Genomic DNA, 13,915 nt, shown 5'->3' with positions numbered 1-13,915 from the left:
AAAAAAAAAAAAAAAAAAAAAAAAACTAAGACCGTACCATCAGACCAACTGGAATAAATTCAATATAGTCGACCACTGGAACCCTTGTATATGCCAGTTGTGTTGACCTAGAGTTAGGATTATCAATCACTGGTTCCCTTATATATGCCTGTGTGTTGATATTAGTCAGAGTAGTATCTCAGTCCATAAGGATAGGTTCATTTTGGCGGAGGCCTTCAGACAGATATGAGAAACACCGTTCACCTAGTAAACATCAAAATCATCTATGTTTTTATCTATATCCATATTCTTGATCTATCCATGTGATTAGTTTTGACTCCGGATATTGATGTCCATAGTGCGACTATCTGAGTAGAGATAAGTGTCACTTCATATGAATTTTAGTATGCTTGAGTGAGAACTCGTGTACAGCAATTGGAATTTCGCATCATGGTACTTCCTCCTGTAGTCAATAAGTATGCCAACCAAGGAGATTCTTTAGTGCCTTCCAAGGTTCTGCATAGATAGCTAGGATCTGGAGTAAAGTTTTTGTGGGTATACCTCTGGTAAGCCCTCCCGAGACTATAACTCGGACACTAGGTCCACCTAGCGGTTTAAAGGCTTATTGCATATGCTAAATGCAATCGACGATGCCTGCGACAGTGAGTTAGGATTTTATTTCTATTTTATTTTTGCTCGAGGACTAGCAAATAATAGGTTTGGGGGTATTTGATAGACATATTTTTGTGTCCGATTTGTCTCGATTCTATATATTATTAGGGATCATTTTTGTACTTATTATGGTGTTTTATTTATTTGTAGGTATTTTTGGCCAATAAACATTTTTGGAAAAAATTGGCTCGAAAAGTTGTCGGAAAGCACCCGAAGGACACTTGCTATTCGGACCCCCGGTTTGGATAAGGGGCACCCCCAGGACACCCCTTAAGGCAGTTTTAAAAGGCACACCTACTCTGGATAGGGGGCGCCCCCTTTTTCTTCATCGTTCAAACACAGTTTTGGCGGGAAACTTTATTATTACCTGCGTGAATTTGGGAGCATCAGTTGGACGTGAAATAACGAGTTTCAATGGCTGATTTTTGTTTGGCTGGACTTCCTAGAGCATAACAGGGTTGGTATATGTGATTGGATCGAATGAATTGGGTTAGATCGACCGGTAGAAGGAAAAAGAGGTGGTGTGGTCACGGGTTGTTGTTGGAATATTTTTTCGAAAATTCAGGGAGATTAAAGGCTAGAAAAGCTTCCCCAACATTCGTAGTTATCTAATAAGGAGTTTGGAAGTATTGGGAGAGGTCAAATACGCGTGAAGAGAGTTTGGCAGAAAGAAAACTCCGAAATTTGTTGTGGAGATAAACCAAGCTTTTGGGGGAGATTTAATCGAGTTGTGGCCTATAAAAGGAGAGGGGATAAGTCATATAAGGGGTACGAATCCTTTCATAGAAGTTTAGAACACCACAGAGCTCCAGAGATCGAGTTGCAGGAAAATACCTTATTCTGCTGCTGCTGCTGAAGAGGAAGAACACGAAGAACATTGACGCACAAGCAATTGTCGCAGAAAACTATCGTTGTTTCACAGCAGAACCTATGTGTCGTTCATCACAGCGGTTTCATAAGGTCTTTAGATACTATTTCTCCCTGTAACAGTGATTCTGCAACACCAACAAACTGTTGTGAATCGTCTGTATTATCACTTTTCATCTTTTTAATCATCTTTTGAGCCATAAACAAATATTTTGAGATCATGATTAATATGAGGAGCTAAACCTCATTGCTGAGGCCATAGAGGAAGCTATTTTTCCAACAAAAAGTGGTACAATTTTATTTAATTTATTACAATTATTATTATGATTATTTTCCTTGAACTATTATTGAATATGATTTTTATTTGAGTGATTGTGATCTATTTTTATGGAGTATGCTTAGTTTATAGACTCTTGATGCTTCATACTTGGTATTTACAATTATTACTTGTGAAAATCTATTAGTTGCAATATTTTAGAATCAAAGTAAACGAGAAAATTGCATGAATTTAAATATTTGGACCAAATCACTTTGAACTTGGAAAATAGTGGAATCTTACCCTCAGTGTTCTTTTAATATTGATACCAACTTTGTCAGTGTTTGTTATAATTATTAGTGAGTTTTCTATTTAGTTTTGAATTTAAGTCTAAAGTTATCCTTCACAAGTTCGAGAATCGAATCACTTTTTACCACTATCTACGAACCACATCAATGCTTCAGATTATGCTATTGGTGTTGTGCTATGTCAGCGAGAAAATAAGTTAGTTCATATGATTTACTATGCTAGCAAAACTCTGAATGATGCCCAGTTGAACTATACCACTACGGAGAAGGAACTATTAGCTATTGTGTTTGCCTTAGACAAATTTAGATCCTACCTCTTAGGTTCTAAGGTCATAATCTTTACTGATCATGCTGCTTTGAAATATCTTCTTTCCAAGAAGGATATTAAACCTAGATTGATTAGATGGATCCTATTGTTGCAGGAATTTTCCTTAGACATTAGAGATAAAAAAAGGTGCAGAAAATGTAGTAGCAGACCACTTGTCTAGGCTTGTTGTGGATACCCTTAATGATTCTCCTCCAGTTAGGGATAGTTTTCCTGATGAACAACTTTTCTTTGTTACCCAAGCACCTTGGTATGCGAATATAGTGAATTATCTTGTTACTGGTCGAATGCCCCAACATTGGGGTAAACAAGATCGTTCTAGGTTTTTAGCCGAGGTGAAGCACTTCTTTTGAGATGATCCTTATTTGTTTAAGTATTGTCCAGACCAGATTATTAGGAGATGTATACCTGAGAGTGACCAGTCCAGTATTATTTCCTTTTGTCATGATCATGCTTGTGGGGGTCACTTTAGTGCTAAGAAGACTGCTGCTAAGATATTGCAGTGTGGATCTTATTGGCCTTCGTTGTTTAAAGACTCCCATAGTCATTGTGTTACTTGTGAGCGTTGCCAGAAATTAGGAACCATTTCCCGTAGGAACATGATGCCCTTGAACCCTATTTTAGTTGTTGAGGTCTTTGACGTGTGGGGTATTGATTTTATGGGTCCGTTTCCTATTTCTTTTGGTAACCTTTACATCCTTGTCGCTGTATACTATGTCTCTAAGTGGATTGAGGAGGTTGCGTGTAAAACATATGACCATAGGGTTGTGATTGAGTTCTTGAAAAATAATATACTTACACGTTTTGGTACACCGCGAGCTATAATTAGTGATGGAGGGTCACACTTTTGTAATGGACCTTTTAGGCTTTTGATGAAGAAATATGGTATTACACATAAGATAGCTACCCCATATCATCCACAGACTAGTAGTCAGGTAGAGGTTTCCAATAGGGAGATAAAGTGTATATTAGAGAAAACAGTTAATCCTAATCGGAAAGACTGGTCGTCTAGGATTACTGATGCCTTATGGTCTTACCGTACTGCGTTTAAGACCCCCATTGGAATGTCGCCTTATCGGCTTGTGTATGGCAAGGCATGTCATTTACCTGTTGAGTTAGAACATAGAGCTTATTGGGCTGTTAAGCAGCTAAATTTTTCACTTGACAAGGCAGGAGTCCATAGGAAACTCCAGCTCAATGAGTTGGAAGAGATTCGTATAGATGCTTACGATAGTGCAAAGGAGTATAAGAACAAAATGAAACTTGTGCATGATAGAAATATTTTAAGGAAGTCATTTTCTCCAGGTCAAAAAGTTCTTATGTATGATACCCGCTTGCATCTTTTCCCTGGGAAGTTGCGTTCTCCGTGGTCGGGTCCTTTTATTGTTCGCACTGTCTTTCCTCATGGAGCTGTTGAGATCGAGACACCAGATGGTAGTAGTTCTTCGAAGGTTAACGGTCAGAGATTGAAACCCTTTTTAGATCCCTTTCCTACAGGTGAGGTTGAGGAGGTCCCTCTGGAGGACCTTGTTTACCCTTGATTGACCATCGAGGCGATTGTATGTTGTATATTAGTTTTTGATTTCTCTCTTCACCCAGGTACTATCTTTCCGACTTATCTCTTTACTGATTCCTCATATTACTTTGCTTTTTGGTATTGCTGTTTCATTAGAAACATTGAGGACAATTTTAGATTTAAATTTGGGGGTGGGGAAGAAATTTTTTGTTAGCTTTTAGTTGCAATAAATAAACTCCAGAGCCTAGAAATTTATGCTTATTAAGGTTGGCACTAACCAATCTAAGTGGATGGGAACATCTTGGTTGTAGGAGTTGAGGAACCAATCTGATTAGATGGAAACATCTAAAGAGTCTATTCATAAAAGCACAGATCTCAGGTGTTAGAATTAACAAAAAAACATGGTAGTTTCGCCATAACTCTTTGAATCCTAATCCCTTCTGTTTTTATTTCTTAAGTGATTTGGTGGGGCACACGACTCAAGTTGTTACCATTGCTAGGGTGAAATAGGGTGATTGAGATACCAAAAAAAAAAAAAAGTTTGAGACCAGACCATCAGACCAACCGGAATAAACTCAATAAAGTCGACCACTGGTACCCTTGTATATGCCAGTTGTGTTGACCTAGAGTTAGGTTCATCGACCACTGGTACCCTTGTATATGCCAGTTGTGTTGATATTAGTCAAACCGGTATCTCAGTCCATTAGGATAGGTTACATCTTGGCAAAGGCCTTCAGACAGATATAGGAAACACCGTTCACTTTTAAACATCTATTTTTCTCTTTATCCATCTTCTTGATCTTTCCATATGATTGGTTGACTCCGGTTATGATGTCTAGAAACTATCTGAGTAGAGCTCTGTCACTTATATATGAATTACAGTATGCTGAGTGCAAACTCGTGTACAGCAATTGGAATTTCGCATCAGGGTACTTCCTCCTATAGTCAATGATTATATGCCAACCAAGGAGATTCTTTAGTGCCTTCCAAGGTTCTGCGTAGATAGCTAGGGTCTGGAGTAAAGGTTTTATGGGTACACCTCTGGTAAACCCTCCGGAGACAACACTCCGGCGCTAGGGCCACCTAGCGGTTTAACGGCTTGCTGCACATGCTTAATGTAGTCATTTTATTTTTCTAGATTAGTTTTGCTCGAGGACTAGCAAATAATAAGTTTGGGGTATTTGATAGACACATTTTTGTGTCTAATTTGTCCTCAATGTTCTGTATTGTTGGTACTCGATTTCGTACTTATTATGGTGTTTTTATGTTTGTGTAGGTGTCTTAGGAGAAATACACTTGTGTGAAAAAATTTGCTCAAAAAGTGTTATTTGGACCCCGGAGGACATTTGCTATACGAACCCCAGATTTGGCGAAGGGGCACCCAGGGTTATGCATAGTCCAAATTCATCCTCAGCACCCAATTACTAAAGGGCACACTACCTGCTATTTTCACCCCCACAACACCACCTGCTATTCGCATCCCCATATCTGTTAGGGTGAGGTCATCCCCTACCTTTTAAATTCTGGTTTTTGGCGGGAAAAATGCACAGTTTACTACCAGATTAGGGTTCGAGTTTTGGGCCATTTCTGAAGAGATTCAATCGTTGTTTTTGATTTGGATTAACTTCTAAGACCTATACACAGAAGGTATGTTCGTTGGATTCGAGAAATCTGGGTTGAATAATCGGGTTTTGGATTAAACAGGGAAGAGAGATACTCGGGGTTGGTTGGTGGTATTTCTGGCAATTGGGAGAAGATATTTCTCGCAGGATTTGCATCCATCAGGTTTGGAAAGAATGGAAACAGTTGACGTGTTTGAGAGCTAAAAAAGGAACCAAAATCTTCATATTCTAGGTCATTATTCAAAACAGAGAAGGCAATATTCTAGGGATTTTCTCGAGTTGTTTTGTGGAAGTTACGTGGATATTTATTCCCTGCAAGAGTTCTACTCATTCTAGGAAGTGTATGGCACGTGTTTGAAGAGTTTCTGATGCATGGGAATCACCAGCAGATGCATGCAGAAAAAAAGAAGGAAATATTTCACAGGGGAGTAAAAGAGGATTATTCTTGAGTAACTACGAGATTCGATGGTGCTGTTAGGTATAAAAAGAATCCTGAGGAGTCATAGAGGGTTACGGAGAGTTTGGGGGAGATTAGAGAGCTGTAAAAATCGAGTTGCAGAAGAATCACCATTTCTGCTGCTGTGAAGAACACCAAGAACATTAGGCGCGCAACAGCAGTCGTTTCTCAACAGTGGAAACGACACACAGGCGAGGGTCGAGAATCAACGACAGTACTCTGTTCTATCGTTCTTTTCAGTTTGTAACACTTATAACTGTTGCAAACCCGGTTTTTAATATTTTCTCTCCGTTTCAACTTTGTAAACAATTTTTGAAGCAATGAACAAATATTTTGAGCGTGTTTACACAATGATGAGATAAACCCATCCTCTGGGGCGAAGGAGGAAGCTATTTCACCAATGAAAAGTGGTAATCTCTAATTTATGCAATTATTATATGATTATTTGCCTAGATAAATAAATTGATAAAATGGTTTTTGTTAAACAATTTTCATTTCAATTGATGGAGCATGCTATCCTAGGGTTTTGATGTCCCGTACTTTCGATCTACAATTGTTATTTCTAAAAAATCAACTATTGCAATATTAAGAATCAATTTGAATGCATGATTTGCATGATTATAATTAGAGAATATAAATCACTTTGATATTGGTAAATAGTGGATTCCATAGCCCCAGTCTTCTCCATAATTTTCATATCACTTTTATTTAAGTTTGCTATATTTTTAGTCTTAAAAATTAAATCTAAAATCTTTCGCTTTCACAAGTCTCAACGAACTTCTTACTACAACTCAATTTGAAATCACATCAAGCTTCCCTCGTCTCTATTCAACTTACTTTAACTCGGTTGATTCCAGAGAGGTTTGCTCAGATTGTAACGAATTCTTTTTCGAAAGAATAAAAGCTGGTCTAGAAACAATCTAAGGGAGCCATCATGCTTTTTGTAGATAAAATAGACTTGTTGTGGTCGAGTCAGCCTTCTTTGTGTTTGTTTAGAATTCCCTTGCAGTTAGGATGTCGAACTGGTATAGCCAATACAATGATTATTCGACTGAGCAACATGAACATTATTCTTTTTATGACCATAGTGTGAATAGTGGTTGGGAACACCAAACTTTTGAAGGTTATGGGTCACACCATGGTGAGCCCAACTACTATCCACATGCCCACCGGTCATACGAGCAAGATTCTTATAATTCCTCTCCTCTAGATGAAGCACGTAAGATACTTGAGTCAACGTGCAAGTTACTTGAGTCTACACATAAGTTAGCGTACACAAATGACTTAGTTATGGACGAAATAACGATAAAAATGAATGAAACTTCTTTAGAAGATACCCTCAGGACGTTAGCTGAGTCAACATGTAAGTTAATTGAGTCAACACGTGAGTTTGCTGAGTCAACACGTAGGCTTGAATTAGAGACGGAAGAAAGAGATGGAAGAAAGAGTTAGGTTTATTGACCACTGGTCCCCTTGTATATGCCAGTTGTGTTGATATTAGTCAGACCGGTATCTCAGTCCATTAGGATAGGTTAATCTTGGCAGAGGCCTTCAGACAGATATGGGAAACACCGTTCACTTTAAACATCTAATTTTTTCTCTTTATCCATCTTCTTGATCTTTTCATGTGATTGCTTGACTCTGGTTATGATGTCTAGAAACTATCTGAGTAGAGCCCTGTCACTTATATATGAATTTTAGTATGCTGAGTGCAAACTCGTGTACAACAATTGGAATTTCGCATCAGGGTACTTCCTCCTGTAGCCAATGAGAGTATGCCAACCAAGGAGATTCTGTAGCGCCTTCCAAGGTTCTGTGTAGATAGCTAGGGTTTGGAGTAATGGTTTTGTGGGTACACTTCTGGTAAACCCTCTCGAGACTATATCTCGGTCACTAGGGCCACCTAGTTTTCTAGATTAGATTTGCTCGAGGACTAACAAATAATAAGTTTGGGGGTATTTGATAGACACATTTTTGTGTCAACGTTGTCCTTAATTTTCTGTATTGTTGGTACTCGATTTTTTATTATGGTGTTTTGTGTGTTTGTAGGTATTTTTTGGCAATAAACATTTTTGAAAAATTCGTCTCGAAAATTTGTTAAAGGCACCCGGAGGGCACATGTTATTCGGACTCGCTGTTTTGGATATGGGTAACCTATTACTATGGGGCACTCAACTGACTAAGGGGAACACTAGCTGATATTTGCACCCCAAGAATCCACCTACTATTCACACACATGTACATGATAGGGGGAGGTCATCTTCTCCATTTGAATTATATTTTGGCGGGAATTGGTTCTTGAAAACCCGAGAGTTTACAGTGAAGATTTCGACGAGTTTGAAGGAGATTAAATAGCTGGAATTGGCATCAAATATCCTGCTTTGACTAAACAGGGTAGGTAATGTCGTCAGAATCGATTAACTTTAGCTACAATCACGCGTGGGAGAAAACGGGGAGTACGTGTATGGGAGGATTTTCTTCATTAAAGTCGAGAAGATTTGGGGAGATTTTCTCGTTCCAATTAGTTGATACCAGCTTGTTTAATCGAAACAGAGATGGTGAGCTTTAATTTCGAGAAATTAGGAGTGTGGTGTGATGTGGAAGAAAACATGGCACATTTGTTCTTCGAGATATTCTCGAGATTTTTACTTCATCTGTTGAAGGTTTGCATGAGTTTGAAGCATGTTAAGCTTCTTATGGAGCGTGTTTGAGGATGATGAGAGTGCACAGAGTACATGCAGGCGTGTGGAAGAGATAAAAAAGAGAGAAAATACAAATTATTCTCGTGCTGCTACAAGTAAGGAAAGAGAATTGATGAGAGTTATTACGGGTGATTTCTTTGTCCTGTTGGGTATAAAAGAGAAGTATGGGAGGCGTACAAGGGATGGAGAGTTTGGGGAGCAGTTTAGAGCTTCAACAGAGCTGAAAATCAAGTTGCAGGAAAACTGTTTTCTGTTGGTGCACTGAAGAACACGAAGAACTTTAGACGCACAGAGACAGTCGTTTATCAACAGTGACAACGACAGAGGGGTGAGGGTCGTATGTTACAGCATCAGTGACAGTTCACATATATCGTTCTCTGTAACAGCTGGTTTGTAACACTTATAAATGTTATAAACTCGGTTTTTAATTATTTTCTCCCACATTATCATCCTTGTAAGCACCTTTTGAGCAATGAATTATCTTTTTGAGTGTGTTTGCATCATGAGAAGCTTAACCCATCACTGGGACGATGGAGGAAGTTCTTGTTCACCCATCTGGTAATTAAATTAATTCTTTTATAACTATGTGCATAGAATTTAATTGTTTTACGATTTCAATTAATTATTTGTTATTTTGTCTGATGTCGCATGCTTAGTTTTGATTACTTTTGATGCGTCATGCTCACAACTTACAATTAATGTTTTATGAAATCTACTTTGGCAAAGAATAGAGTTAATATCTCTTTTATTTTGAGCTATAATTGCCTAGGATTAATTTCTGAACCACTTGAATATGAAAAACAGTGAAATCCTGAGTCCCAATAAATTCTTCATTCTGTGACATATTTTATATAATTTTTTTTATTTTTATTATTTTCATATTTAAACCTAGAATCAATCTCAATAAAGTCCTAATAAACGACAACCTTATTTACCACTATTCAAAATTCCATCAATGCTACCATACGAGCCTATCACAATTAGAGGAACTGCCTGTCAAATTATGGTAACAAAGAGAAAATACCCTGTACTTATCGGACTCGAACTCCACATTTTCCTCTCCTCGCTCTCTCCTTCAAACCCTAAAAACCCGTAATATATAAAGTATTTCATTTTGCTTCGATTTCTCAGAAACGAAAATATGATGGGTGTAGTAGCCGGAATGGAAAGGATTGGTGATTTACCTGAATCCCTTACTCATCACATTCTCTCATTTCTTCCAATCAAACGTGCTGCTTCAACAAATTTTATCTAATAGATGGAACAATCGCTGGTTATCTCTTCCCGTTCTTGATTTTACAGAATGGCGATCTCCTCCTACTGCTACTACTACACTTGAAGATCGCAACAAAGAAGAAGAAGAAACCGATTCTGATACAGATGGTTCGGAGCAAGAATACCGAGTGATCAAAGATTCACCTCCAGTAGATTTATCAGAGACTAATAGGTTCATGCATTTTCTGGATAAGGTATTATTTCTCGATAACTTGGCTCATATAAAGAAATTCTGTCTCAAAACTGACAGTAAGTACTTTGATCAAGACCGTGTAAAGAAATGGATCATTTCGATTGTCATGCATGCTGTCGAAGAGATCATTCTTTCCATTAAGTGCTCAGGTCCTGGAGTGATTCCATTAGAACTGTTTATTGTGAGTCATTGACTGTGTTAGATTTGCAGTTTGAGAACAAACAGGTTATAGATAAATCACCATTATCACCAATCTCTTTTCAAAGACTTAAGAAACTTCGGCTTTCGTTTATTGAATTCAAGGATGAGTGATTGGCAGTGCAGATTTTTTTCTAATTGCCCTGTGCATGAAGATTTGCATATGAGTAAGGTTAGTTGGAAGGGTTTAGATGTCCTGTGTTTTGCATTACCTCGCCTTAAGTTTTTTGGCATAGCATTTTGTGGAAGAAAATGTATAGAGAATGTTAAGGTTAAGTTTGATACACCGAATTTATTGTCCCTTATGTGGTTTGATTATCTTCCGGAGGAATTCATTGTTGATAGCTTTCCGTGTTTGGTTGAAGCTGGTATTCGATAAAACTTTTCAGAGGGTTATACTAAAAGCAGATATGAATCTTTGCATAAGTTTGTTGAGAAGGTGTCTCATGTAAAGCGCCTAATGGTATCTCATACCTACTTTTATCCTAAGGTATGTTCGATTGCTTATAAGAATGTTTGTGATATGACTATATTTCTGTAAATTTGTTTTCTTATGGCTGTCGGATGTTATTGTGCAATGATATTTGTACTTTGTATGCTTTGTTGGTTAGATTCTTGACGACTCAAGCGTTCTCCCTAGAAGCTTCCATATGTTCCGTAATTTGGTCAGTTTTGAAGTGGATATTATTCATTATGGGCAAATCAAATCACTATTCGACATAATTCTACAGTTTTCGCCAAATTTAACATCACTCATCTTCCGTCAGGTATAGATATGCCAACTTACAATTATTGTAATGCTGTTCAATTAGAAGCAAGAAAGAAAAGTAGCTTTTAAATTTAAGTTGTTGCTAATCTAATTGATCTTTCCTTTTCTGGTGTGAACCCACAACCTGCGCTTCAGCTCTTCACGTATGATAAAGTCGGTGAGGATGCATTGTCGTTAAATATAGTGCCTCGTTGTTTGTTGTTCTGCCTAAAGTCCATTGAATTTCAGAATTTCTCTGGGCACCCAGGGGAGATAGAGGTGGTGAATATATTTCTGGAGAATGCTAGAGTTCTTCTATTGATTACTCTTGGAAGTTCATCACATCGTTTGGAATATATGAACAAGAAGAAATCTACTGCTAAGGAAGTTGAAGATGCCAATCATAAAATTCTGGAGCAGTTACTGCCATTTTCATGGGCTTCAGCTGATTGCATGGTTACGTTTTCAAGTCCCTAATCTATTTTCTTTTTCTTACATTTTGAGTATTGAACTTCACTGTTTTGAGGTTAAGATTAGGAATATGCCTTGGCAAGTCCTAATTAGATGCACATTTTGGCAAACTGCATGTGTTGAATTCATTATTTTAGATCTGTGCTCTAGATTTTCAGCCTATCTGCCTTGATTTAGACTCCTCAAAAACTATGCAACAGTCACAATTCTGTCACCTAAATAAAATCTTATTCTGTACTTTCATTGTGGCAACTTCCTGCTTACGAGCTACAAGCAAGAGTAGAACAGTCTGTTTACAGCTTACAAGCAAGATCAGAAAAACCACATTGCAAGTGTTGAAGAAACCAGCATCAACAAGTTGGGATGCATTTTTAAGTTTTAAGACCTGCTAAGTAGTGTTTTGAACCAATAAGCAGACAACTTAGGGTACCTTTTTAGGTTGTTGTAGTCAACATACACGATACCAAACCTTGATGTGTAAGCTTTCGTCCATTCGAAGTTGTCGAGCAATGACCACGCAAAGTAGCCAGTTACATTGGCTCCATGGTCAATTGCTTTCTTGAGTTGAATCAAATACGCCCTGTAGAAATTCATTCTTCTGGTGTCATGTAATGCTTGAGGAAGAGTAACATTGCCAGGATCGTCCATGCCATTCTCTGAAAGAATTACGTTCGGGTTTCCATAATGTTCCTTGATATATGTCAGAACTTTATATATACCCCAGGGTACTTCGTAAAGCCAGTTGGAGTGTGCTCGTGGTCCGATCGGTACTCCGTTACGAGCATAAGCGAATCCAGCTTGCCATTCTAACTGATAGCCTCTAACCTGGTTCTTGCTTATATGCTGATCATACACGTAGTAAGTAGTGTACTGATTAACTCCTACAAAATCCATTGAGCCTTTCACCATGTTCACTTCTGACTTTGTGAACTTTGGAAGTCTCGATGCTACAATCCTCTGCATTGATTTTGGGTACTCTCCGTATACAATTGGGTGAAGAAACCATCCAAGATGAAAGTCTCTTGCTCTCTGAGCAGCTTCTTGATCGGCTTTTGAATCTGTAAGAGGTTCATACCATGTAAAATCCAAGAGAATTCCTATCCGTCCTTTTTGTTGTTGCTGATACTTTTGGCGGTACCTCTGAACTGCAGCAGCATGAGACAATATGAGATGATGTGCAACAATGTATGGTTCAGTCGAAGAATCCCCTTGTGTGCAGTTTCCAAATGGCTTAGAACACCTCCCTGGAGGAATTACTCCGTTGTCGTAACCCAAGGCAGCAATCACTCTTGGCTCATTGAATGTCATCCAATTTTTCACCCTATCACCAAACGTCTTGAAACAAAAATCAGCAAAATCTGCATAATCTTTCACAACATTTTGGCTTAACAACCCTTTATACTTCTTCTCAAGTGCGTAAGGAAGATCGTAGTGATATAAATTTGCATATGGAGTGATGCCTTGCTTGAGCATGTAGTTGATCAACCTATTGTAATACGCAACACCTCTCCAGTTCACCTTCCCTGCACCATCTGGAAAGATCCTAGACCATGAGATGGAGAAACGGTAAGCGTCGAAGTTGAGATGTTTCATGATATCTACGTCTTCTTTGTAACGGTGATACTGATCCACAGCGACATCAGCTGTAGCATTGTTTGCAATGTTACCAGGAATACTAACAAATATGTCCCAGATACTCGGTCCTCTGCCATCTTTCTTTGCCATTCCTTCAACTTGATAAGCTGAAGTTGCAGTTCCAAATACAAAACCCTTTGGAAAACTATCCCTGCTTAACCCTCCTGTGTCAAACCGGATGCTTTCCGGCGACACACTGGATCCACCTGACGATGCATGCGTGACATTCAACAGAATTAGTAGCAAAAGAAATGAATTTAGTACTACCCAGCAAGGGGATGATAAAGATAAATCCCTCATGCTCCTTACCATCATCAATTGTATCCAATGGATTGACAAAGAAGATGAAACAACTAGCTAATCTGTGCAAGGAGGATATGAAATTTGTGGTAGAAAGATCAGTACTTTTAAAGATTCATAAAGAGATAAGTTCTGTTGTGGTCACTGCAAAAACAGTTGGGTCACTGCCAGTGTAACCCGAAAACCCCCTCAAAAAGAGAGTCCTGACACTTGATGATGAGAGTTTAGCATTTGAATGGTCCATGATGCCAAGAAATCCGGTCATTTTCTTTCTTTTTTATTCGGTCCAATCGCATTTCATCCGTTCATGTCATAGTAATTCAGTACTCTATTCCATCCTACTCTCTAGAGTCTAGATCACATCGTCGAAACATAGACCAAGATAACTTGC

General features: G+C 38.3%; 2 protein-coding genes across 4 annotated transcripts; one reads left to right on the top strand and one right to left on the bottom strand.

Annotated features, from left to right (window-relative positions):
- Positions 1 to 9,721: 9,721 nt before the first annotated feature.
- On the top strand, positions 9,722 to 11,783 carry LOC113303775 (FBD-associated F-box protein At5g22730-like). 2 transcript variants are annotated; one of them, XM_026552860.1, is made up of 4 exons: positions 9,722 to 10,173; positions 10,736 to 10,860; positions 10,982 to 11,137; positions 11,275 to 11,783. In XM_026552860.1, the coding sequence occupies exons 2-4, from the start codon at positions 10,831 to 10,833 to the stop codon at positions 11,593 to 11,595; spliced, it is 507 nt and encodes a 168-aa protein (XP_026408645.1). In that variant the 5' UTR covers positions 9,722 to 10,173; positions 10,736 to 10,830; the 3' UTR covers positions 11,596 to 11,783. The 2 variants fall into 2 exon arrangements, with proteins under 2 accessions (XP_026408645.1, XP_026408644.1); XM_026552859.1 differs by having other exon boundaries at positions 9,722 to 10,542.
- Positions 11,784 to 11,805: 22 nt separating this feature from the next.
- LOC113303774 (beta-glucosidase 44-like) lies at positions 11,806 to 13,707 on the bottom strand. 2 transcript variants are annotated; one of them, XM_026552858.1, is made up of 2 exons: positions 13,534 to 13,707; positions 11,806 to 13,430 (listed from the first exon to the last, which is right to left on the bottom strand). In XM_026552858.1, exon 2 carries the CDS (start codon positions 13,312 to 13,314, stop codon positions 11,968 to 11,970), a length of 1,347 nt encoding a protein of 448 aa, XP_026408643.1. In that variant the 5' UTR covers positions 13,315 to 13,430; positions 13,534 to 13,707; the 3' UTR covers positions 11,806 to 11,967. The 2 variants fall into 2 exon arrangements, with proteins under 2 accessions (XP_026408643.1, XP_026408642.1); XM_026552857.1 differs by having other exon boundaries at positions 11,806 to 13,707.
- Between the last annotated feature and the right edge of the window lie 208 nt (positions 13,708 to 13,915).

This window comes from Papaver somniferum, chromosome 8 (assembly GCF_003573695.1).
Source record: "Papaver somniferum cultivar HN1 chromosome 8, ASM357369v1, whole genome shotgun sequence".
NCBI lineage: Eukaryota > Viridiplantae > Streptophyta > Magnoliopsida > Ranunculales > Papaveraceae > Papaver > Papaver somniferum.
This window is presented reverse-complemented; position numbering and strand designations above follow the sequence as displayed.